The sequence below is a fragment of the Melopsittacus undulatus genome, chromosome 2, assembly GCF_012275295.1.
Source record: "Melopsittacus undulatus isolate bMelUnd1 chromosome 2, bMelUnd1.mat.Z, whole genome shotgun sequence".
NCBI classification, from domain to species: domain Eukaryota; kingdom Metazoa; phylum Chordata; class Aves; order Psittaciformes; family Psittaculidae; genus Melopsittacus; species Melopsittacus undulatus.
In genome coordinates this window covers 91959541-91987191 of record NC_047528.1, presented here as the reverse complement: position 1 = coordinate 91987191, position 27651 = coordinate 91959541, and the positions used below count along the sequence as shown (strand labels likewise).

General features: G+C 40.1%; 1 protein-coding gene across 1 annotated transcript in view; it reads left to right on the top strand.

Annotated features, from left to right (window-relative positions):
- SIM2 (SIM bHLH transcription factor 2) overlaps positions 1 to 27651 on the top strand; it is a 63236-nt gene that overhangs the window by 15495 nt on the left and 20090 nt on the right. The window contains exons 4-6 of the mRNA XM_005151675.3: positions 3738 to 3846; positions 20708 to 20793; positions 23856 to 24055. Of these exons, the coding sequence (XP_005151732.1) occupies positions 3738 to 3846; positions 20708 to 20793; positions 23856 to 24055 (395 nt within the window). The remainder of the gene's footprint in view (positions 1 to 3737; positions 3847 to 20707; positions 20794 to 23855; positions 24056 to 27651) is intronic.

Sequence of the window (27651 nt, the reverse complement as noted above, 5' to 3'; positions counted from 1 at the left end):
TTTTCTTTCATCAAGTAAGTATATGAAAGGCAAAATATGTAATTATTTGCTCTAGAATCCATCTACTTGGTCCTCTGTGTTTATTATGAATCATTTCTTGGCAGGAAAAAATGTGCAGCTGAGTTACACATAAAAAACCTCTTAGTAGGAAACAGCAATATTTAGTAGTAAGCAGGTATTTACAGATATTAAAAAGCTGCATCAAGGAAGCTGGTTTAATAAGCCTGAGGTTTATGAATTCAACCATATAATTTATTTTTGTAAGTTTTCAGTGTTTCATTGTAGGTTTTAAAAGGGCTTGCATGCACTGTGTGTAGCAGGAGACTGTGGTCAGCTTCAAAATTATGTATACATATTTTGGTTATTTGACTCTTATGTAGCCCCCATCTCTTTTCTGGCAGCTTTATGTTTCCACTCACATTTTTACGGTCAATTTTGGTTTCAGTGTTGTATGTTCACCTCCTGCTGATTTTGCTTGGGTTGCAAATGCATACATCAGAGTAGAAAATATTCCTATGTGTGTAATGAGAAAAACTAGTCATTAGTTTAACAAAGCACTTTAGTTCTGAAATTTAGGTATAAGCTCTGGAAATGAATTGCAGTTTGGATAAAACTATGACCTTGGGTTCAGTCCTGTGAATCCTGTGAACAAACATGTATTTCTGTAAGTAGTCCTTTTGAAATAGGTAGTGACTTTTGGAAAAGCAAGAGAGACCCACAAATTATACTTTGTAAGAGAGTAGATGCACGTTGATGTGGTTATGAATATGCTCAGTAACATCAGAGATGCAACAAGAACTTTTGGATTACTACAGTTGATGCTGCTAGTCAGGTTGGCTGGTGTTGCTTTTGTAAGAAACACCTTGTGTTGGAGGGAGAGGTTTTTTGTATATAACCACCCATAAGTGTTTGTATTTTTTTGGAAGCTGTACTCTCTGATACAACTGTTTTAATTTCAAAGGCAAAACATGCTCTTCAGCAAAATCACTATTAGTCAAAGACAAAATTATAAGAACAGAGTTACAAATGATACTCCTTTAGGTCTGAAATTTGACCACAGTGTTACTTTTTTTCAATGATATTTTTTTTTTCACAGAATCATAGAATAGTTAGGGTTGGAAAGAACTTGAAGACCATCCAGTTCCAACCCTCCTACCATGGGCAGGGACACCTCACACTAAACCATGTCACCCAAGGCTCTGTCCAACCTAGCCTTGAATAGCACCAGGGATGGAGCATTCACAACTTCCCTGGGCAGCCCATTCCAGTGCCTCACAGTCCTCACAGTAAAGAACTTCCTCCTTATATCCAAACTTCAGCTGTTTAAGTTTTAACCCATTACCCCTTGTCTGACCACTGAAGTCTCTAGTGAATAGTCCCTCCCCAGCATCCTTATAGGCCCCCTTCAGATACTGGAAGGCTGCTATGAGGTCTCCTTCAGCCTTCTGCCACCTTCTGCAGCCTTCCCTTCTCCAGGCTGAACAGCCCCAGCTTTCTCAGCCTGTCTTCATATGGGAGGTGCTCCAGTCCCCTGATCATCCTTGTGGCCCTCCTCTGGACTTGTTCCAGCAGTTCCATGTCCTTTTTATGTTGAGGACACCAGAACTGCACACAATACTCCAAGTGAGGTCTCACGAGAGCAGAGTAGAGGGGCAGGATCACCTCCTTGGACCTGCTGGTCACGCTCCTTTTTGATGCAGCCCAGGATACGGTTGGCTTTCTGGGCCTTGAGTGCACACTGCAGCTGGCTCATGTTCATTTTCTCATTGACCAACACCCCCAAGTGCTTCTCTGCAGGGCTGCTCTGAATCTCTTCTCTGCCCAACCTGTAGCTGTGCCTGGGATTGCCCCAACCCAGGTGTAGATCCTTGCACTTGGCTTGGTTGAACTTCATGAGGCTGGCACTGGCCCACCTCACAAGTGTGTCAAGGTCCCTCTGGATGGCATCCCTTTCCTCCAGCCTACCAGCCAAACCACATATGTTCTGGTTTACCAAGCATCTAGGTCAATGAAATGCATGTCACTGTAAGGATTGTTAGAAACTTTCTTAATCTGGTTTATGTGTCTGTAGGTGATTATGATATTTTTGGGGAAAACTATGAACATTCACAGTGTATTTTTTCCCATGTTGTTAAAGACAAAAGAATCCAGAAGCATGACTCACAGTGAGATTGTATGTTCTCTCTCCCCCTCCAGTAAAGTTTGGATATGAGGTGTTACTATAACAGGTCCCCACCTGTTACAATCCTGAAAAGGAACAACCAGTGCTTTCTAAGGAGAACTTCTAAAGAAAATTATATAAATGAATCAAAGTAAATAATCCCTTCCCTTCCATCTCTCTCCTCTCTTTCTCTCCCCCCTTCTTTTCTTTCCATCTCTCTTTATGTTTCTTCATATCTTTGTCTTTTCCCCTTCTTTCTTTTTCTCTCCATCTCTCCATTGCTTTTTTTTTTTCCTCATTCTCTCTCTCTGCCCCTTCTTCCATCCCCCCTTATTTAGTGAAGTTTTATTCTGGTTGAATATCAAATCAGTGTTGGTGTTTTTGTTTTTGCAGGGAGGGGTGATGGAGAGAAACAGTGGGGAATAGATGCTAGAAAAAGAAAGTTAGTTTGCATAGTCTTGGGAAGAGACATTCCATGAATAATGCAGAAAATGGAACGATGAGAAACATTTTCGGAAAAGATTGCTTTGTGGGGTAGACAACTTCATTTATTCCAAAGAAAGGGCAACTCACACATCTTAGCAAATCAGTAGGATTGGCTGAGAATAATAGGTTAAATTACTTCACCTCTCAGCTGTCTCTGATCTTGGGGGCCCAAGGCACATCAGGCCACACCGAACAATTGGGCAGCCTGACACTAATTTAAAACACAGGCTCAAAGAATTGGTTCACTCCTTAAATCAATTACTGCATCTATCTGCAGACTTTTGTTGGTGAATTTCATATGTGGCAAATAGAGTTAGCAAAAAAGACATACAGTACACACTATTCATTTTTTTTGTGTAACAGTTATTATGGGTATGACAGTGGGAAAGACAAAAATATATTCTTGTGTGAGCAAAGTTCAAGTGGGAAGAGGGAATACACAGATATTTAAGATAGACCTAGTCTTTACTGAACATGTTTGCTTAAAACAGCAAAGGCTCAATCCAGTGCTCATGAAAATCTATGGAAGTCCGCCTTTTTAATTCACTGGCTACTGTTCTGAACTCTTCGCACTACTGTGGATTGAGCGTGGTGGATCGTCTTTGAAAAGACACAAAGGAATTGTGTGAGTCTAGTGGTTTGGCTCTGAAATCTCAGCTGCCAGCTGAATGCAGGTGATAGTCTCTGGGAACCTGTAGAAACTTATTTTTTTTTAAATGTCTGTCTTCTCAAGAAACATTAATACCATTCACAGAGATTTTATCCAATTTTGCAGCAATTTAACATTTCTGCAGCTGCTCTAGTTTATCACTTCATTTGCCAGCTCTCTAATAGCATCTCTTCTGTATCTGGATCATCCTCAGAAATTCCCACAGAAGCCCCTTTAATATCAGTTACTGATGAAGGAGGAATTAATTTAGTTTAATGGATATAATTAGGAGCACGGTTTTGGTACACTGAACTTACGTTTTAAAAATGGTGTGTAGTTACCCAGATGTGGTGTATGCAGGTTATTTAAGAACACTTTTGGGATAGGAAAAAAGAAAATTAGCCAGCTGCACTGCTTCATGTGTTACATGTCTCTTCACAGGTGGAGCTTACTGGTAACAGCATTTATGAGTACATACATCCTTCCGATCACGATGAGATGACAGCTGTTCTTACTGCTCACCAGCCTCTTCATCCTCACCTCTTACAAGGTACTTGTGTGATCTGTGACCAAGCAACCACTGAAAAACTAAAAGAAGTTATAACCCTAGGCTGAAATGTGACAAGTTCATATTTATTCAGTATGAAGCTATGTACATGAATGGAGGAGGAGCATGAACTTGAAACTGTGACCCAGGATTTTATTTTGTTGTACTAAAGGGAATAAGGTATCCTAGATTAAATAATGCTTTCCATGTAATGGACTCCAAGCAGTTTTAAACATGTTTTTAGATTTTACTCAGTGATCATTTATCTCTTTTATTTTGTCATCACTGTTGAGGTTGCAGGAATGTTGCAATGGTCTAGCTGTGCACAGCTGCAGCTATGTGGTCTTAGAGGAAAAAAAACCCATCTGGGAAACTGGGAAATAGGAGGACACTTTTAATGTTTTAAAAACAACTGTTTAATCTGAACCTTGGACAAAAAGCCAGACCTAATACCCTCCACTACAGGAAGAGCAAAAATGGGTTTTGTAAATTACCTAGATTTAGAAACTCCCATAAAAAGTGATCACTCCAAGAAAATAGTGTCCTCTTGCCTTGATACTGGATCACTGATTCATCAAGCCTCTTCACACATCCTGTTCAGGTGCTGCAGATGATTCATCCATGTGTATCCACACAGTATGATGCTAAGCCGGATGGAGTGTCAGGGAAGACAGCAGAACTCTAATTGTTTATGTGAATGCCTGAATCAGACTCTCAACCCTGGCTATGCTCAGCCTGGATACATAAATATTAACATAACCCTTTGTGTATTATGTTGTTACTTCAGTGTCGTAACTACTATATAACTAGCAAAATACACTCATCTTTGCACTATTTCCGTAGCTTTTGTTTCCTTGGGGCAATACTTTGAACTTTAAAGTATCAAAAATAATCTGGCTCCCATCATGTAAAATGTGCTTTCACATACATTTCATAAGTGCTTAATCAGTTGGGATCACATTCTTCTAGTTTTTACTGGCCTTCTTAAGGAACATCTCCCAAATATATGAGGAGCTTTGGGTTTGCACTACAGTTCTGTAACATTTCTATACAAGAATTAGTTCTGGTGCCTGTGCATTTTCTGTACCTTGTGATCTCACCACAGTTCTGACCGCTGTGATTTCATCAGCACAGAACCTTGTGCCCTCTGCATGTGGGGAAGTTTAATGTGCCTGGAAGCAGATGTACTCCTCTGAGTGGTGTAAATGGTAGAATTATTTTAGGCTCCTTCTCCCTTCTTCCTCCCAACACCAGCAGAGGTTTTCTTGTTACCCTCGGTGTGTTGAGAACCAAACTCTTCATTTTCCTGGACTTCTCTGATTGAAGTTGTTACTTGCTTGTTTCATAGTTTGCTCATTCCTCAGGCAGGGAGTTTGTTGGGTTTTTTAAATGTTGACTTTAAAGAAACCCAAAGAAGCCCAACATTTTTTTTTTCCTTTTTCCTACCTTATTGATAAACAAAGGTGATACTTCTGATATATACCCATAACTTTTCATACAGTTCTTCTGATCTATACCCACTCTCTTATCGATGGCAATAGCCTTCTGATTTTATTCCAATTAAAAAAAAATTAGTTGGATATTTTTGCAAATTTAAAGTCATTGTCCACTGATCAGAATTAATATTTCTGTGGCAAGTGCACATAAGCTTTCAACTCTTCCTGTTCTCTGTTTAGAATCATGACTCTGGTTTGCTACAAGCAGTGAGATAGCACACTAATAGAGCAGTTCCAGAAAGTTTTGGTTTTTTTGTCCAGAGCTAGAAACTGCCTGTTTCTTGTTTATATTTGGATGTCTCTGGATGCTTATCTTGCCTGTTAGGATTAGTTTTCTGAAACAATCAGGTCTCTCTCATTTTAGCTACTTATGGTCAAATTTATTTCTTAACAAGTTCTCATCATTGTGAAGTGTAATTCTGATCTGGTTGTGTTTGAAAAGACTTTTCAAACCGTTAAATTAAGTACTTGCAACTGTTTCAGTCTGAAGTTCTGTTGGTGGTATAATTAGACCAAGATATATGCCTCATTCTCTGTAGGTTTCTTTACCTCATTCTACATAGATGCTGTTTGTTATTAACATCAAACTCTGCTTTTTTCAATAGTGAAAGGTAAAGAAAAATTCACTTTGAATTGAGATCCATTTGCATATGTTTTGTTTTGTCTAAATTTTTGAGTAGCAGAGGAAATTGCTAAAAACCTCAGAAGAACAGAATGTTATTTGGATTTCTAGCCTTGGAGAAGATAAAGGAGTTAAGCTGAGTTCTGGTTTGTATAGGGATTATTTTATGTGAATCTGCTGTGTGTCTCTTCCTCACATGAGGCATGGGTGTGCATGTTAGTGTGTGTGTGTGTTAGAATATCCAGAATCCGTAGAAAAATCTTTTAAAATGAACAGTGACCAAATATTTATTTATATTTGTCTGCCCTGTGCCAGTGGTTCCTTTTTTTTTTTTTTTCAGCATATCCATTTTATATATATATCTGGAGGTATAACCTGAAACTACCTGGCCTGCGGAAATCAAAGCTGGTTTCCCATTTTTCTTCAGTTAAGCCCTGAAACCTACTTAACAGGAATGAAGCAGATTCTGTCTGTATCTTAATAGGTATTTTGAATATTTAAATAAAACATAGAGTTCTACAAATAACTTAGGACAGAGGGAAGTTGAATGAAAGTGGCTTTTTTTTCTAATAAAAAGGAAAACAGACTTCTTAAAGAGCTTTTTTTCTTTGTCATTTTTATCTCTTTTAATATTTTAAACCACGTATAAATCATCAAGTCACTGGGTCTAATAAAAACTTTCCTTTTATAACTTTGTTGTGTTACAGATCTCTGCAATCTGTGCTATTACTCAGAAGTTAAATGACTACTGCCCTGCAGACACAGACGTTTATAACACAAATTTACAGCTTGGTTCATGCAACTTTATTTGCTCAAGTTGTGTTCTCAGCTAATTCTCAGATATGTATGCACATTTTTAGTTCAATTGCTATTTCAGCAGTTGTTGCTGGATAAGATCTGTTATGATAGAAATAAAATCACAGACATGAACATACATATCTATACTTTGTGATATTCTGTTACTGGTACTGAATAACTCAGACTACAGGTTATTTTTTATCTCGAGTTTTACAGTCTTAGCAAAGTTTGATGTCGTCCCTTTACTGATTTTTTTTCATTTATTTTTAATCTTCTTCATTGTCCTTCAGTATTATCTTCAAACCTTCCCTTGTAGTCCAGTGCTTCATCAGTTCCATAGAAGCTTTCCTGAAAGACCAAACCTGAAACCCATAAGAAAGGTAGATAATTTGCAGCTGCTGAGCTCTAGAAATCTTATTTGTATGAGTTTTATTTCTCAGAGAAATGCAAATTATTGCTCACTGCATAAAAACAGATGTATCACAGAATCACAGAATCCCAAGGGTTGGAAGGGACTTCGAAAGATCATCTAGTCCAACCCCCCTGCAAGAGCAGGGTAACCTACAGTACATCACACAGGAACTTGTCCAGGCAGGCCTTGAATATCTCCAACGTAGGAGACTCCACAACCCCCCTGGGCAACCTGTTCCAGTGCTCTGTCACTCTTACAGTAAAGAAGTTCTTCCTGATGTTAACGTGGAACCTCCTATGCTCCAGTTTACACCCATTGCCCCTTGTCCTATCACTGGATATCACTGAAAATAGCCTAGCTCCATCATCCTGACACCCACCCTTTACATATTTGTAAACACTGATGAGGTCACCCCTCAGTCTCCTCTTCTCCAAGCTAAAGAGACCCAGCTCCCTCAGCCTCTCCTCATAAGGGAGGTTTCCACTCCCTTCATCATCTTTGTGGCTCTGCGCTGGACTCTTTCAAGCAATTCCCTGTCCTTCTTGAACTGAGGGGCCCAGAACTGGACGCAATATTCCAGATGCGGCCTCACCAAAGCAGAGTAGAGGGAGAGGAGAACCTCTCTTGCCCTACTAACCACACCCTTTCTAACGCACCCTAGGATGCCATTTACCTTCTTGGCCACAAGGGCACATTGCTGGCTCATGGTCATCCTCCTGTCCACCAGGACCCCCAGGTCCCTTTCCCCTTCACTCCTTTCCAGCAGGTCAACCCCCAACCTGTACTGGTACATGGGGTTGTTCTTCCCCAGATGCAAGACTCTACACTTGCCCTTGTTGAATTTCATCAAGTTTCTCCCCTCCCAACTCTCCAGCCTGTCCAGGTCTCGCTGAATGGCAACACAGCCTTCTGGTGTGTCAGCCACTCCTCCCAGTTTAGTGTCATCAGTGAACTTACTGAGGGTACACTCGGTTCCCTCATCTAGGTCGTTGATGAAAATATTAAACAGCACTGGTCCCAGCACCTACCCCTGAAGGACTCCACTAGTTACAGACCTCCAGCTAGATTATGTGCCATTGACCACAACTCTCTGCCTTCTTCCTTTCAACCAGTTCTTGATCCACCTCACTACCTGATCATCAAGCCCACACTTCCTTAGCTTATCTATGAGAATGCTGTGGGAGACAGTATCAAATGCCTTACTGAAATCAAGAAAAACCACATCTACCACTCTACCATCATCCGTCCTCCTAGTTACTTCCTCATAGAAGGCTATAAGTTTGGGCAAACATGACTTCCCCCTCATAAAACCATGTTGGCTGTTCTTAATGACCCCCTCATCCTTGATATGCCTAGAGATGGCGTCAAGAATAAGTTGTCCCATCACCTTTCCAGGGATGGAGGTAAGGCTGACCGGTCTATAATTACCCAGGTCCTCCTTCTTGCCCTTCTTATAGACTGGCATGACATTTGCCTTCCTCCAATCCTCAGGCACCTCTTCCATTTCCCACGACTTACCAAAGATGAAGGAGAGTGGCCCAGCAATGACCTCCACCAGCTCCCTCAGCACCCGTGGGTGCATTCCATCCAGACTCATCGATTTATGGATGTCCAGATTGCATAACTGATCCCTAACCCAATCCTCATCTACCAAAGCAAACTCCTCCTTTGTCCTGGCTCCTTGGGGCTATAGGAATCTGGGCCCCTGGGGAGAGTCTGCAGGAGTAAAGACAGAGGCAAGGAAGGCATTCAGCACCTCTGCCTTCTTTATATCCTCTGTCTCCAGGGCACCCACCTCATTCAGCAGTGGGCCTATATTGCCTCTTGTGTTATTTTTATTTGCTATGTATTTGAAGAAGCCCTTCTTTTATTTTTTTTTTTGTAGTATGGGTTTCTCTGTTTTCATTCAGATAACAGAGCCTCAGAAATGTTGCATTAGTCTAAAAGGCAAAAGCCTTCTTAAACTATAGCTTTTATTCTTTTTTTCATATTTGCCTTAGACATTCTAATGTTTCAGGTGCAACAAGGCACCTGAGCACACAGAGTAGATACTTTCTTTTTTTTTTTTAAGGACAGTAAAAGTTCCTGAATAATCATATGCTGTTAGACTTCATAGCAATATTAAATGGAATAATATTTGGGAAAATCAATGTTGGTGAACTGGCTGTCGAGTCATCACTCTTTAGACAAGTCCAGTGTGGCGTTGCAGCAAGTTATGCTGAGGAAAGGTTTTGGGGCAAGAAATTAGAGGGCAACAATGCTGAGAAGCATCTAAAAGTCATAAAGGACAAACAGCTTAGTGTGAGCTCCTCTTGTGAAGCTGTGGCAAAAGGGGGAACAGGAAATCCTTGGGCATAAAACCAGGGAACTAGTGAGGAGGAATAGCAAGGATGAATAATTGTAATTTTGAATGGAATGAATAATAGTATTAGTGAAATGGACACTGGATTTTTCTGTATGATTCTGTTGTTCACTTCAAAAAAAGAAAAGGCGAGTTAGTGAAAGTACAGAAGAGAGCCACAAAAATGACTGAAGGACTGGAAAGGCTTATAATGGGAGATGAAAGAATACCATCTGTTTGGCTTATCAAAAAGAAGAATGAGAGGTGACTTGATTACTGTTTATGCATACTTCCAAGGGAAGAAAATACTGAGAACTAAAGGACTGTTTTAGAGGAAAAAATATATCAAGGGCCAATGTCTGTGAACTGAAACCACAAAAGCTCAAATTAGAATAATATACGCATTTATAACTAGGAGTTTGATTAACCACAGGAACAAAATACTGAAGGAAGCAATGGTTTCTTCCTCTTTTGATGTCTTCAGATCAAGGCTGTATGTCTTTATGGAAGATATGCTTAAGGCAAACAGAAGTTACTGAGCTCAGCACAGGGGTAACAGACTGAAGTTTAATAAACTTCATTGTACAGGTTTATACCTATGATCTAATGCTTTTTTCTGGCCTCTAAAGTGTGCAAGCTATGACTCAATGAAAGCCTTAAGCCCCATGATCTGTGGAGGCTTTGGAGAATTTCAGCTGTAACTTACAAAGTCTTTAAACTGCCTTTTTACTTGCATGATCAGCATTGAAAATGTAAAGCAATATGTACTGATCCCTTGCTATGAAAGAAACCAACAGCTGGACTTTCTTTCTGAGGGGATCTGGAGCTGGAAAAAGAATAATCTCTCTCACACAGACATTAAAGGTAGGGTATGCCTTAGCGAATCACCTCACATGAGACTTTAGGCCAAATTTGCACCAGTTGTAACAAAACTAATCCATTCTATTCAACTGGGATAGATTAGCAGAAAAAAAGAAAATAATCTGATCTTTTCCAAATGACGTGAACAATGTATACTGGCTATGCTCAGATCTCAGATGACTTCATTGCCCCTTCATTCCTTCATACCATTCCAAACATTGCTTAATGTATTACTGGTCGGCAGCGTTTTAGTGAGTTCTGGCTTAGTTTTGTACCTGTGAAGCCTTACACATCAGTTTCCCACTACCTACGCCATCCGTATGTGTTTCATAGGCTGATAAAAGGATTCTTGGTCCCCTATCCTAGTATATGCAACACTTAACTAACAGAAATTGGGAATTGTTCCAAGATGTAGGGCTGCAAAACTGATTTCTTAGGATGTAGAGAAGTTGTGTTGATGTGTGCTGTCTCTTCTTGTGCACTTAGAACTCTGAAAGACCTTCTTTTTTTGTTGCTTCAAGAAATAACAAAGTTGGTCCACTGGATGCGATTCTCCTTCTGGAGCAGAAGATAGTCATCCAGCAGAGTGGTTGGGCTCCAAAATGTGGGGATATTAGTTTCTGAATCTTGGAAGAATTTAAGGTTACATTTATGACTGACTGTAGAGACCCAGCGCATGCTGCATATCTCCTCTGCTTAGTGCAGGAGACCTAGTAGGTTGTGGTGCCATGCAAGCTTCTGCCTAGCCAATAGCTCCAGAACCTCACGGAGGCATGTGAGGCGTTTGCCCTCCACTTCACCTCACTTCAGCTCACCTCACCTCATCTGTAGCGTAAGACTAAATGTCTGTCAGGCTAGCAAGTCTAAGCTGCTACAGCTCAGCAGCAAAGCATTCTGGTACTAGCATTGTGGGGGATAAAACGTTGAGAGGTTTGTGAAGCAACTGTTACAAAGTGCTTTGTCCAGAGCTGATAACCATTTTGAATGTGTCTGAATTAGTGGCTGGCTTTCACGAACTGAATGTTGAGGACTGCACTGGGATTACTGACTACACCCGTCTCCCCCTAGCATGCTCTTTAGAGGAAACAACATACTGACACAAGCTGGGATGCACATACTACAAGAAGTCATGACCTTAAGAACTCAAATGATGTTGCTGTCAAAAGTGTGTCTGTACCAACCAGATTTTTTCCTTTAACAGCAGCACAGAGTGGTAGGCTTGTAGCAGCAACATTTACCAGACCTTCTGGATGTTTTGGGGAAATGCTGTACCTTCTGAACCCAATCTGTATGAATAAATAAGGAAATTTTAGTCATGAAATATCAGGGTAGTGCAAGCTGGGTACGATTCGTCAGTCCATCTGTCATGAACTGCAGCAGAATGCAAGCAAGCAAGTGAAATTAGAGGTATTTGTACCTCACGTTAGCTGAGACAAGCAATGAAGCAACACTGAAAAGGATTCAGCATTGTGTGCTGCTCTTCCATGTGTGTATTTGGAGTCAGACATTGTGTGTCTCTTTTATTAGTTTCATATGCTTTTTCTGATATTTCAATCCTTTAAAATGTCTATAGCTTTCCAATTTTTGCTGACTTGCACACCAAGGCACGGTATACTAAAAGCAATATGTATTAACATTCCCCAGAGCAAACAAAGGGAAAGAGGAATACTGTAGTTTTTGTAGACATTCCAACTGTCTGCAAATGACTTGATAATTTTTATATGACTAGTTAGAACCCTAATGTAAATTACACAAGAAATGTGGCATACATTGTGCCAGGTTTCCCACTCCGGTTGATGCTTTAAGGGCTCCATTTCAGTCAGCTGAGAAGTAAATACCTGTGTATACTTTTCCTCTCCTGGAAGAACCTCTTCCATACATACGTTCTGTCCAATATTAAAAAAAAAGAGAATAGAAATTTGTACATCTGGAAATTTATTTTTTTATCCTAAGTTTTAAAGAATTTTTTCTAGTGCTACATACACAAAGGACAGTGTAACAGGGAGAAGGGAAAGTATGTCTAACCATTTTGCCTCTTCTCTCTTACTTGGAATCAGTTTTGACCACACATACCAAGGAAGGATAGGGGAATGTTGTTTTCTTATGTATCTCTGTACACAATATTTAATGTTGAAGAGTTGTCTCAGTTACAACCTCAGTTTTGCCCTGCTCTTTCTGGCATAGCAATAATAAACAGTCAGTATGCACTAGGCTTACATGTCTAACTCCTCATTTTCTACTAACTCATCTCCAGGCCTGCTTCTGAACTTGTCATAAGGAAAGTCTGCCAAAGGCATTTGCAAGCCTCTTCTCATGCTGGCCCTGTTGGTCAATCCTGGATTCCCAGCTTTAAGGACTACCTTAAAACTATGTATGCTATCACACAAGCATTTCTTTTGTATGTGCTGTACAGTGCTTTTACCTCTTATTTGTTCTAGAAGTTGGTGTCACCCTCATTCAGAATTAAGGGGTTGAAGCTGTGGCAGTATCTTTCCTGTGTCTCACAAAAGCCTTGTTTTGCTTACAGGAGGCTAGCCAAGATACTTGCATGTTCTTCTAGTCAGTGATATGCTGTGTGGGACCCAGATGCTTTGCAGATTAAACAAGAATAAGAGTAGAACATGTGGGACTCCATAGTATAGAGGGGGTAAGATGAAAATAACCAACTGAAAAGTCAAAAATATGCAGAGTGTTTGGGGGATGGGCCATAAAGTGTTATCCAGACATGAACTTGTGGTATCTGTGTTTCCACCCTGTAAAGCTGTCCAGCAGGGACATAGAGTGCAGTTTATCACACCTGTGCCTTGTCTCCAGAGGAATGCACTAGCTTTAGCAGGCGCATGTCTCTACACCAGCTGGATTGGAGGGAAGGTAGAAACAGGTGACCACATACATAGTGCTTTGGTCTAAATGTGCCTTTTGCGAATAGGTTTTCTCTCCCACATCGTAGCTGAAATTTGACATTGCACCCAAGCTGCCATGTAGAGCACACATGAATCATTAACTGTGTCAAGAGATCCCAGTTTTAATGTGGCTTTGTATCTTTTTGTAGTGACAGATGAGACATGCATTCTTAAATCTTAAATGGTGCTGCAGTGTACCATTTGCAGGCCAATATATATTAACTTGCAAAGTGGCTCTGCAACAAAACAATATCATATCTTGCTTCTGTCAAAAGTTGTGAGCTTTGGGAAAGAAACATAAAATAGTAGTTTTTACCTTAGGGAAAATAGAGGCATGAGAATTGAAGCTGTAAAAACCCCTACAATGGTCTTTTTTCTTAGTCCACTGTGAAAGCAGTATACAAACCACAGAATTTTGCGACTGTTTTCTTTCAAAAGAGATGAAAGATGTACTGGAAAGCAAAGATGGATTTCATAGTTGTACCCCCAGGGATGGACAACTCTGGCTTCCATAAAGCTTACCATAATTTCACAGAAATGCTTGGAGAATCCTGTTTGGCAGTCATGTGCAATATGAGTGAAGAAATGCATAAATTCTTTATCCAAAATAGTAAGAATAATTTTATTTATCATGATATTTATTCTGGTATGAAAGCAAGAAAGTACAAATCACAGAGTCACAGAATCCCAGGGGTTGGAAGGGACCTCGAAAGATCATCTAGTCCAACCCCCCTGCAAGAGGAGGGTAACCTAGAGTACATCACACAGGAACTTGTCCAGGCAGGCCTTGAATATCCCCAACGTAGGAGACTCCACAACCCCCCTGGGCAACCTGTTTCAGTGCTCTGTCACTCTTACAGTAAAGAAGTTCTTCCTGATGTTAATGTGGAACCTCCTATGCTCCAGTTTACTGCTGGAAAGTAGTGAAGGGGAAAGGGACCTGGGTGTCCTGGTGGACAGGAGGATGACCATGAGCCAGCAATGTGCCCTTGTGGCCAAGAAGGTAAATGGCATCCTAGGGTGCGTTAAAAAGGGTGTGGTTAGTAGGGCAAGAGAGGTTCTCCTCTCCCTCTACTCTGCTTTGGTGAGGCCACATCTGGAATATTGCGTCCAGTTCTGGGCCCCTCAGTTCAAGAAGGACAGGGAATTGCTTGAAAGAGTCCAGCGCAGAGCCACAAAGATGATGAAGGGAGTGGAAACCTCCCTTATGAGGAGAGGCTGAGGGAGCTGGGTCTCTTTAGCTTGGAGAAGAGGAGACTGAGGGGTGACCTCATCAGTGTTTACAAATATGTAAAGGGTGGGTGTCAGGATGATGGAGCTAGGCTATTTTCAGTGATATCCAGTGGTAGGACAAGGGGCAAATCTGTACGCTTTGTAGAAATGGTACTCAGTGATGTGAGAAAGACCCCATAGACAGCAAGGTTTTTCTATGTTCTCATTCACAGGTTGCTGTGTTTCAGCTTTGTGAGGATATTAATACGAATAAGTTTGGGCTAGGATTTGAATTAAGCCATGCACTCTCTACCTCATGTATAGCTTTTACTGAATCTTCTCAATTGTGTTGTAGCAACACTTCAAGGAGGGATCCTCTGTATAATGATCAGAAGATACAGTAATATATAGTAGAACAGAAAAACTTCTCTGCATCTGATGAGGGAAATATAGAGTTTGGTTAAAAAATAAACAGTGATTTATTTGAAATTGGCATCCTGAACATGGATATGGACTCTGATTTGCAGTGCCTCCCCCTATAAAGCTCATTACAAGTGACATGTCAATTTCATTAAAATATCTGCTAGTAGACATACTGAAAAAGTCAGAATCTCAGTAACCTCAGTTACACCTTTTCAAAGAAGAGTAGCAATAAAGATAGAGAAATCTGCTCAAATAATACAATCAAGTTGATCAAAACTAGTCTTTTACTTGCATCAATTTTCATTTCCGACTATTACCAATCACCCAGTTGGGTAAAAATGGAAAACTGGAATTCTAGGATGAAAACTGAGAGTCTCACCATTCATTCTTGAACAGATTTCAATGAAAGTTTGTGGAACAGTGGAAAGAGGACAATAATTTTCAAATTGTAAACATTGATACAGGGAGGAAAAAAGATAATCAGAAATCTGCTATCATCAGTAAATCCAAGTAGTAACAAATGTTGGAACTGTTTGGAATTGAAAAATAGAGTTTCGATCATGTTCCACATAACTGGATAAAGAAAAGCCCTATGCCAAAAATGAGAGGGTAAACATTAAGAAAGAACCCTAAAGCTCTGCTTTTCATCTCTAATTCCTGTAGCAGATAAATACAACGTCAATAAGTTCTGGTAAATGTTAAGAGCTTTACTAAGATGGTTGGTCTGGTTTTCAAGAAGCTATCATCAGAGCCTTTCAAGATACTTAGTAATTTAGAAGTGGGGCCAGAGGTTTCTTTTTAACTATAGCAGCTATTGAGACATTTTCTTGACTCACCCTCTGAAAAAAAAAAAAACCACTTGAATAGAAGAATGCACAAACTTTGAAATTTATACAACTCACTTCAGAAAAGAAGAATCGATTTCCCAATTATCTTGAAATTCTTTGGGAGAGGGAAACAAGTCATGTCTAGGTAAAGAGGGAAAATGGTCGCTGGCATAGAAAGTAATAGGGAAGATGGGAAAAGCAGATCCATTCTGCAATACTTACACCCGTAAAGGAGAACTTCAATAAAACCTTTCATAGCAATACACAGCTGTTTGTCAGAATTAGAGATGGCTGTAGCAAATGCTAGAGAAGGTGCAATTAAATGGGCAAATTTTGTTGTATGTAGTGGAGTTGTTGGAAGAGTAGATATTTCAGAGAAGTAGTGCTGAATAAGGGATACAACAACAGGGAAATTTAGCATGATTTGCTGTAAAATTGGCCATCACCATGTGGTGACTGCTCACTTTTTTTAAACCTCAAGGGGCTGGGAGAGGAGTGGCTGGAAAGCAGCCCTGCAGAAAGGGATCTGGGCGTGCTGGCTGATGCTGAGCTGGATATGGCTTTGGCAGCCCAGAGGATAAACCGCATTCTGCAGCGCATCAAACACAGTATAACCATCCAGCTAAACCAGGCAATTATCCCCCGGTATTCAGCATTGGTGTGGCCTCACCTTGAGTGCTGTGTGCAGTGTTGGGCTCTGCAGTTTAAGAAGGATGTTGTCCTGGGTTCAGCCCATGACAGATGGGTGAAGTTCCTTGAACACATCCAGAGGAGGAGAACAAAGCTGACGGAAGGGCTGGAAGGAATGTCCTGTGAGGGGCATCTAAGGACTTTGGGTTTGTCTAGTTTGGAGAAAAGTAGGCTGAGGGGTGACCCCATTGCTCTGTACAGCTTTCTGAGGAGAGGACATGAAGAGGGAGGTGCTGAGCTTTTGATATCTGGGGATAGCATGTGTGGGAATGGTTCGAAGCTGCATCAGGTGAGGTTTAAACTGGATGTTAGGAAGTATTTCTTTACTGAAAGAGGTGGTTGATACCCCAAGCCTGTCAGTGTTCAACATACAGTCTTTAATTACTTAAGAACTAGTAGAACTTAATTGGCTTCCATTCCTCTCTGTTTCAAACCTCTTTTAGTTTCTTGATAGCCTAAGTTTCTTTCTGTCATTTACATGTTCTGTGCTTACATGTTTGCTTGAAAGAAGGTTAACGATATCAGTAATTACGTTACTATGTCTAGATGCTCTATGTTGTTGTATTTTTGAATTTTTTCAAAACTTCATTTTGGTCACTTACCTCTTAAGAATAAATGGTTACATTCACCTTTTACTTAACCCTGGAGTGAATATTTTACATTTGCGGGGTTTCTATCTTCTTTAATTCGAGAGTTTTCTACATCCCTGGACATCTACAGTTATTCTGCTTTTAGAGCAGGTGCTGGCTATTTAAAGCTACAGGCTTTTTGTCCAGCTTCATAACTGAGCTTTCATGCCTAATATCTCCCCACAATTTTGTGATTAACCTCTGCAGCAGGACAGCATGTATTAGTAATCACTCTTCTCACAACTCATCTGATTTCTCCTATTTGAATATTCAACATCTCTCTCTTGGCTTGCTAAACATTTAAGTACCTCATTTTCTTTCTACATTCTCTTCGTCAGAGTAGACCACCTTAATTGCATCAGATACAGCCTGGATGTGATGTTTTAAGTTTTGCATTATATTGATGGATGTGTTAACATCCAGCAGGAAGCCGGGGTCTCTTTATTTCCTAACCAGCTTTACAATTACAAATTTACTTCAGTTCTTTTTTTGCTTTGCTACCCCCCTTCTGCTACTTTGCAGGTTATTGAGGAGTCACACTGGCAAAAGTGTCAGTTAATATGAATACTAATTCACACTGTTCACAGTCTTGCACATCTAGGCTTTTTATATGACAGTTTTGGTCTTACTGCTTTTTCATATTTTGCAATCTCCTGATAAGGTCTGGAGATGTTTTATTGCCAGTAGGTGCACACATGCATGCATGTACACAGAGCCCACTGATGACAGATCAACACAGACAGAAGAACAGTATTTTTACAGGCACCACGTGCACACTAATGGCACTCACGTAAGCATGAATAATATAAATGGTCTGGTCCTGCTCTTCCTTGTCATTGAGTCAGTCTCAAAGCTTGCTAGTAGATTTTGTGCACTCACGCACACACCTGCAAGGATCTCTCTATGGTAGCTTTTGTGTTCTTCAACTCTAATCCTGCAAACAAGATGCCAGATGCCATGTGGCAGCTGCACATTATTCATTGGGCACCTTGACACAGCTATGAGCCTTACCCAGCCATTGTAACAATCCCAGCTGTAACACTCTGCATCCACCTGTGCTATAGACATTCTGCATTGCTAAATAACTGCTTTAACAGTTCTTATGGTCTCAGACCATCTGGGAATGATCAGTCTCTCCTTTTCTCCCTTAGATAATTCCTGTTGCCCTTCTCCCCAGGAGGCAACTCTTGCAGCACCACTGGGCTCCCACACAAACACAATCAATCACCCTTAATACACACAGGAGGAGGAACACTTATCATTATGTATACATTATTTGGTCTGTTCAGGTAAAGCAGGACATCAGTCAGGACCCAGTTTCTTTTTTGGCCACATGGACCATCTCTTCATTCGCTTACTTAAGGCATTTTCATATCAGCTAGATAAAGACTCAAAAATGGAAGCTGAGTCCCAAATTACATCATAGGTAAATTTTACCTCTTTAGACTGCAGGTATATGATAATCTGATTTAAGAGACTAGTCTTTGTTGGTTCAGCAACACATCACTAAACCCCTATTTATTCAATGATCATTAATTAATAAACACATCTTATTAAATTGCAGGTACAGATTTTTGCACTTGGTTGCACATAACAACAAAGCTACTGATTATTACCCTTCTGTCTATTGAAACACAATTCTATCAGCCTTTCCTCCCCATACCACTTAGAAGTAGGGGGCAACTCTAGTGCTATTTACTCTGGCCTCCTACACCACACAACATGTTTACCCTAGAATTGTTTTAAACACTCTACTGGTTTCCTAGAGAGCCTGTAACTAGTTACAAGGACTGGCATTCAGGGGACCTCTTGCTTACAATCTACCATAATGAAATCAGAGATACAAGATCTCTTCTAAAATAATGCAATAATGATCAATTTTCAATAATAAAAGTAAAACACTATCCTACAGTCTAGGTACTACTCTAGTTTTATAGATGCCTAGAAACCATGGTGTGTTTCAGAACCTATTCCTGTGGAAGAATGAAGTTAGAGATGGGTGTTTCTGATAGCAATGCACCAGTCTGCAGTAACATTTAAAAATGAAGTAGACAACAAATAGAAGGCTAATGAATAAGGTGCCTGGAAGGAGTTTGTCACTGAAAGAGAACCTCTTTGGTCTTGTGGCAGGACATACGAGAAGTTTAAGGCATTGCTTCCATTTCCAGTATTCATCTTTTTTTACAGAAGAATGAAAGTCATTTAAATTGCTAGCAACTGAGTCCATGTACGAGGATGGTCTTTATATGCTCATTACGTGCATTATTTTTCTCCCTTGTGCCCCTTGAAGGGAGAAAATTATCTTTATTTTGTGTGCATGGGACTGTGGCAAAAAGAGAGCAAGAACTAGTGTTAAGTCACACAGAAAATCTGTATTGAAGCCATGAATTGCATGTTCCCAGCTCTCAAATCCATTCTTTACTTGTGAGATCATGCTTCAGCAATAGTAATCTGTACTGTATGGCTTCCTCCCACCAAGCTGTATACATTTGTATTTAAAACTCCAGTAGATATGCCAGTTCATTTAAGTGCCTGCTTTTCCCCACATGGATCTGATTTGCATTAGGAAGATAAATGGAAAATTCCCATATTCAAGAGGGCTGATTCTAGTTGGGATGCACTACACATCACACTTCTCTCTTCACTAAATCCTTTTTCTGTGGTTGTATCTTCAGACCATTAAACTCAGAACTTTATATAGAGTTTATCGGTTCCAGGTAGCAGTCTGAGGCTCAAGCCAATGCAGGTGTGTGACTAACAGATGTTAATTGGGTGATGGATGCACAAAAATCAGGAACATAACAATTAAATCAAATTGAAGCAAGACTCAACCTGTTTACAGTGGACTTTGGATCAAACTCTGTGGGGAATTAGGAGGTAATACACATTACAACAAATCTGAATACCCCTCTACTTCCCTGATTTTTCTGTTCACAAACGTACCAAATGAGTTGTCTTTTCCTGATGCAGTTGTGTTCTGCAAAACCACAACTTTCAGTAAAAAGAACTGAACTAATGAATGATGTCTGGACTGTTACCGAGAATAATTAATGTTAAAAATAATGGTAACTTCTTCTTAACAGAAAATAAGTGTGTACCTGAGCAATATTTAACTTTAGACACTTCTGGAGGTTACCCATGAAGACATTTGTTTAAAAGTAATCTACCAAGGTGGTTTTGAAAGTCGATGAAACAGGTAATAATATTGTATACGGAGGTCAGAAGTTCTCCAGTCTAGGCATGACCATCAACATATACCCAAATTACTACAAAACCAATGAATTTTCTTGTTTCCATTCTACTATTATTTTGGAGAGTACTTTCATTTACCTGCACTCCAAAGGATACATTTCCTTACCTTTATTAATTTGGGCTGGTACCCAGATGTTCAGAAACAAGGTGATTGCCTTATGAATGGAGGTAAAACCAGATATCTGGAGACCTAGTCATGCTGACTTGTACAGCTTTCACAGGGAATCGTAACATGAAAGTGAAATAAATTCTGAAGGCAGAGATTGAGCAGAAAAGTAGAATAGCTGACTTCTGTCAAAGGATGAGACATAAATACATCTATTAAATAATGAAAGGCAATATTATGGACAGTCTTGAAACCTTCAGTAATAAATGATCAGTGTGGTTTGTGCTTTCAGAATATGAAATTGAGAGGTCATTTTTCCTGAGAATGAAGTGTGTCCTAGCCAAGAGGAATGCAGGATTGACATGCAGTGGCTACAAGGTAATGTATATAAGCTTTTCAGCCCCCCTCTTAGTCCCCACCCTCAAGTGTTCAAGAAGAGACAAGTTGATTTATGTAGTGGTTTTTACCTATGTGTAGCTGAAAACAAAATCTGTGATGGAAACAATAAGAACAGGTCAAAAAATTGCCACTGCTGATTGCAGATTCCCTTAGTAATGCAAGCCTAGATTCTCAGTGTGTTTGCTTTCGTGGCACATTCCCATGTACTGATTCCTGATCTTCAAGACTGGGGAATTGGCTGGAGGACAGCCATGGACATGCAAGGATAGCACACAGCTGGGTATTATTTCCCTGTGGAACTGGAGGCAGGTGATGCAGGAACTTGGAAGTCTTCCTGCATCCCTCTGCCTTGGTGTTACTGTGCTCTGGCTGAGCAGTTACCTTACCATACTAGTCACTTCACTGGCATGACCAGAATTACCTCAACATTAATGAGACTGTAATGTTACCACAAACAATCATTACTATCAACTTGGGGTTGAATTGCACCAAACCACCAAGTCTGTTTATAAATCTTACCACTTGTGTTAGTTTTCTATTTATTACATTAAATGAGAAGCCACAGCAAATGCTGAGATTCTATAATAGCACCTGCCATTCATGTAGTTCTTATTTTCAGCTCCACAGTGTGCATTTGCTGCTCTTTGAGCTGCACAGTATAATTCCATTCCTTAAACATCAGGAAAGAAGGTACTTCATATGCAGTCTGGTGAGGATTCGTTTTGCTCAAGTCATACAAAAACAAAAAGGAAAGCACACAAAAGAAGCAGAGCTCTTTCAAAGAATGTGTTCAAAGTCCAGGCATATATCTGTCTATTTACACTGCTATCTACCTGGTTAGACTGATAATTCTTCATTACATGGACTCATGTTTGCTCAGCTGCTTCCCAATAAGAATGATTCTGTCCCAAAGCTGAATTGGAAATCAGGCAAAATAGTCTGTAATGGTGGTATCTCTGTATGTTTGTAAGTGGGGTTTTTTTCTTCTTCTTTTTTAATTTTTATTTATTTGTTTTCTCCCCATTTATAACATAGGGATCACCTTTTTCTTTTGCTCGCTAGTAAAAGTTTACTCAATTAAATATTTGAGGGTGTATTTATCCACAAAGAAGTTGGCCTAAATTTATTTTCTGACAGCACTTAGAGTCAGGACTTAATAGTGTTGAGAACACCACCTGATTATGTGAAGCACAGGAAAAATTCATAAATCAAATAGTATGGGAATGAGTAGGATCTGAAGAGAGATCTTAAATAAGTTTTGCTTGCTACTGTACTTTTGCTAAACATACTAATCACTTGGTGATTAGAGAGGAAGAAAGAAGTTTATACAGGATGAACCCATTTATAGGTGATTGCTTAGTAGGTTGTTCAGGGGTACTAAATACCCCTGAACCTAAATATCCCTGAAAGTAGAAATTAATTAATTTTCACTGGACACAGTTAAAAGTCAAGCAAACACAGAATTAAGCTGAATGATGTTGTTTGGACTAGAAAATTGGAATGAGCACAAATGATTTCTAACCATCAGCACTACATTAAATAAATCTTATGTTCTGGATAGTCCCCAGGTTACACTTTCACCATCTCTTTAGCTGACATACTGAATTTTTACAGTCTAACACTGAAGTTATCACTCCTCTGATTAGGAATTGTATATGTGGATTCAAAAGTCTGCTCTCAAGACCCTGGGCTTGGTCATATATCAAAAGAACATCATCTGAACTTTACTGGACAACTTACTTAAACTCATTTCTAGTGCATTTACACGTACAGCAGTTAATTTTTATAAATGTGATGCATTAATCTTCACTGGAGTTTTAAAGTGTCTGGTTTTCATCAGAATAATAACTCATTAAAATATAAATGCTTATATATACCTCTGTGTGTGAGAGAGAGAGCCATTTGAAAAAGCAGCTTCCATATTTTTTGATTAATAACAAGAATTCTGACTGTATCTATGAGAAATCTATATTAAAGAGAGTTTAAAGTATTAACTAGAAAAAAATTTAGATAGTCACCAAAGAGCATGTATTTTAATACTGGATTAATTGTCATGAGACAGGTTAGTTTTACCCTACTGATGATGTGTTGTCACAGTAGTAATCCTGTTCAGTAAAAGAGGAACCGCAGGTTCAGACCCCTGGTGTGTGCACTTGGCTAAAGAGCCACTGGCGCGAGGCTACCATCTGTGGGCTTATGACTGAATGCCTCTAAGTCAGAATCCTGCCTGGACGTAGCGATACCACAACACTGCTGGCGCCTTAGTGGGCTCATGACAGCAGTCACTCGATACTGACCCAGAAAATGACAGTCTTGTTCAGAACATAGCAGAAGGAAAACTACTATCTGGAAACCCAGGCTGATGGAGCTCTCTAGCCTTGTATGGGCTTCCATCTAAGAGAAGGACACTCTTATAAAACCTACGACCTGCGGACTTTGCTGTCACCATCCCAGCTTGCTAGGCCTGGCAGTTAAACCTCAGGTGTAAAGGGGGGCCAGTTCTATACAAGCTGCACCTCACCTAAACAATCCCCTGTGCAGGCTGGAAAGGCTTGGCTCTCACTTGTCGGTATGGACAGGTGAGGGTCGAATCGGTAGGTGACAAGGTGCGTGGGAAGCTGCAGATCCAACCTTGCATGCGGGTGGACCAGTGCATGGGTAGCTTGAGATTACTCAGGAGATGACAGTCCTGGTCACACACTCCCTGATTGCCTAAGCACCCTTTTCCAACCAGATTTGCATATCCCACTCGCCCTTGGTCACCGTGCTAAAGTAAGGGTGGTTAAAGCCCTTCCCAAAATCTTCACTCAAGAAGCCAAGCCATCAATTAATTGTGCTGGCAGTAAACACAAGACCTGCATTTACTGTGTTTTAATCTCCATTTATAAATTAACTGCACTTCTGAATCCTTAACAGACTATGGAGTATGTAAGTGTTATAAGGGTGTATTGCTTTGTAACCTCATTGAAACTGGGTGGTCAGCTGGCTTGCAGCCTCTTCTATTATCATCAGATATTGAGTGTGTTTTCTTCTCATGCCAGGTGATCCACTGCAGTGGCTATTTGAAGATACGACAGTATATGCTAGATATGTCTCTGTATGATTCCTGTTACCAAATCGTTGGACTGGTGGCCGTAGGTCAATCTTTACCTCCCAGTGCAATCACTGAGATCAAACTTCACAGTAACATGTTTATGTTCAGAGCAAGTTTGGACTTAAAATTAATATTCCTAGATTCCAGGTAAGCAGCTATTTAATTTCCAGCATAAAATGTTTCCAAAATCAAGTGTTATCATAAGCTACAATGGTTTCCAAACAGATCAAAATATCCATGAAAAAATAAAGCAATCCAAATTAGATCCATGACACAAAAACCATATGGGTCTTCAAAGCCCTCCAAGTATCTGGATAGACCATACTTTGTCTTAAATACCAGGATATAAGAGCATGTACAATTTAACTTATAGTTACAGTTTTAGAAAGCCAACTAGAGCCTTCCTGCTGTGTGTAATTGATAGATGAGTAGTAATATATTTTTACCTTAAAGAACATACTAAGCTAGCAAAAGGAATAAGGATGTACCATCATCCCCCCCCAAAAAAAAGCAAAACAAAACAAAACAAACAAGCAAAAGCCCCAAACAAGCACAACTGAACTGCTTTCTGAGGTCATCCAGAAAGCTTTTGACAGAGTAGTAAGAAAAGTCTTCTGCACTTCAGTGTAATGCCTTAACAATGAAACCAACCCTACTAATGGGGTTAGAATAAAAATGAATTGGCTACATGAAAACACTGCCATCTTACACAAAACCTGTCAAAATGGCTGTTGCTGAAGAAAGAGAACCTTATTGTCACTGTCAACTTATGTAGCTCACATACCAGCCAAGAAGAGCACAAAACCAGAACTGAAGGAGTTGTCAAATGATTCGTTTCCCTTTTTTTGAAACATAGTATCTTTTGGTATACAATGACACTTTGTACTGTGCAGTTCCAGATAACTTGAGGGGAAAAGCTCAATTCCCATACAATATAACAGATTTGGCTATTGACAAGATAATCTTTCTTCAAACTATCACTACATGTGGAGCAGTATGTCACATACTCTGTCATTTCTCTGGCATGCGGGATTTGCAAGAGGCAGAAATGATATTCATATGTAATAGCGAAAAAGAGTCTGTATCCAGTGAGGAAATTTTGCATGGCAGGTCAGCCATGCAAGAGCATGCTCTTTGGCCATGCTGAGTCAATGAGATAGTGGGCCATCAGCTGCTAAAATACAAAGAACTAGTTGTTTCTGGAATCCTTCCTTTTTTTTGGCATGCTTTAGTTAATGTAACAGCTACAAAGAAGCACAGGGGGGTTAGCAACATGTCCTTGCACGCAGAAAAAAATGAAATTATGTGCCTAAGAGGAACTGCCTGGAGACATAGTGTCTTCAAAGGAAACTGTATAACCAGAGGTGTTGACAGGAGCACAGAAAGAGCCAGCGCTGTTGCATGTAGCTGGGTTTACCAAAAAGCAGATGAGTGTCTGTGCACAGGACGATCAGGGGTATTAAGTTCTACCGAAGCCTGTTACTCTTCCAGCTGAACAAACCAAATTATATTTGCTCAGAGCAGGGACATATTAGGAATAAGACAAAACTGTTTTCAGACTTGCTTCTGGTATCCATACAAGGAAAACTGTTGCTAAACCTTTAGAGGTAACAGTCACAGCAAACAGGCCAGTATGAAAGCCATTGGAAGAAGCAGTTAAATAAGCCTTTCTAGACATCTGAAATATGCAAGAGTTCATTCATCAAGATCACTGGAAAAGGGAGACACTTCCCTCCAAAGTGATCTGCTGCTTCTGAGTTTCATGGTACAGCCTAGGCATTCACTGCTATATGGTTTATAAAGGCTTTAAAGGACAGAACTGATCATTGAGGCAAACTCTGTTTCCTTTCATGTGCCCTGTCACAAGCAAAGAACAATCTTTAGAGCCCAGGCTCCCTAGCGTAGCTTATTGATGGGCTAGGTTTGTGTTAAGGAGGTTGAGCAGCTGAGTTTGTTTCTAGATTCAAAGTTTTCAAAAGTTTGGCTGTCATCGAAACAGTTAATGATGGGGTTTTTTGGCCCATGGGAAAACCAGGTTCAAAGTGAGGCTGTGCCTCCAGAAGAATTAACACTTGGCTTAGGTTTATGGCATTTTGTTTGGTTTTGGGTTACCCGTTTCTGTATGCACTAACTGAGTGGGATGAAACTGCTGCCTTTGTTTAATTGCACTGAGGGCAGAAGGAGCACTGAAACTTGATCAGGATCTTCCACCGGTATTTCACCATGCTGGTAGGCTTAAGTGAGAATTTGGGCCCCTAGAACTGTAAGCCACACTTGCAAGGGATAGCACAAAACGTAGAGGAGAAACACAAGCATATATTCATATATCCTGCTGCAGAAAAAGACCACATGTACTCACCCCACTGTGGCAGTCCCTGACTGAAGCAAAGGCATTCAAGTGTTTCCCAGATAAAGGCATAGCTAGGGGAGGTATGGATGTAAATATACTGTATTTATAATACATCAGACCATGAAGAAATTATTGTTTTTCCTGGTTGGTTTTCAGTTTCCTTCAGAAGAATCCTCCCCCTCAGTGCTCTCTCTCAAGTAGAATGTAAAGTCCCCGGTCTTTGTGGAGCCCACATGATTGCTGAACATTAGGGTACGAGTAAACAGGATGCATAATAGTCACTAAAACTTAATTTTAAAAAGTAATCAAATTGTCTGCTGCCCCCAAATGACAGATGTTGCTTGAGACCCATCTGTTCATTTCTGTAGACACTACTGTGTTATTCTCTGATACAGTGTATCTCATCAGTGTTTCAGACTTGTGAATGTGCTGACCATCCTCACTGGTTGCACTAGTTATAAAGAGAACTGTATCCCTTCTGAATCAATCTAAACTGGAGTACAGCCTCCCAGACCATATCTAAGGCACTCCAAGTCCATAAGTCTAGACTGGAGCTAGTCCCAAGTAAAAGTCCCAAAATTAAACTATGCAGATGCAGCTGCTGCTGCAGCAGTAGATCCCCAGCAGTAGCAATTTTACTCTACAGATAGCCTGCTAACGGACTGTGTTGCTTATTATTGCAGACATGCTTTTGCATGTTCTGCTCTGTTCTGCCTTTTTAGGAGCAGAAAGCCCAGGACAGCATAAAACATCCCCAGCAACACTAGGTAACCAAGCCACATTATGGCTGAGTTGTACTTTGTACTTTAAGGATTTTTTTCTCTAGCAACTATGCTGAATAAACAAAAGTCCATTTTGAGCCATGAGGTTTGACTCTTCAGGTCTGACTCAGTGTAGTTTGGGTCTTTAACATCTGCAGAGGTGCTGTTGTTTCAAATTTGTTCCATTATCCCATTTCCCATCATAGGACATTTTTCTGAAGTCTACCTTCAGCCTTCCTTTTCTTAGTTTTTGATCCTCACAACTCCTTGTCTTTCCACATTCTCATCTGGAATAAGCTCCTGCTTCCTTCTTCTGTTAGGTGTTAACCTGAATTTATTTATAGACCATGATCACAGCTTCTGTGGACTAACATATATGCTACATTTTTATATTTACAAAAGCAAACAAAAATGTGTCAGCAGTCCACAAAAGTAGTTCTATTGTTTCATGAATGGCTCCTCAACTGGATCTTTGTGCAAAGGATCATGCATGGCAGTGGCAAAAGCCCAAAGTGGAAATAAGTAAAAGAACTTTTTCCTGCCTGTGTGTAAGGCTGGCCAGAGAATTAGTTGCACCTTGTTTTGGCTGGGTTGAGAGGGTTTATTTTCTTATAAAGATGAGGATTCTATTT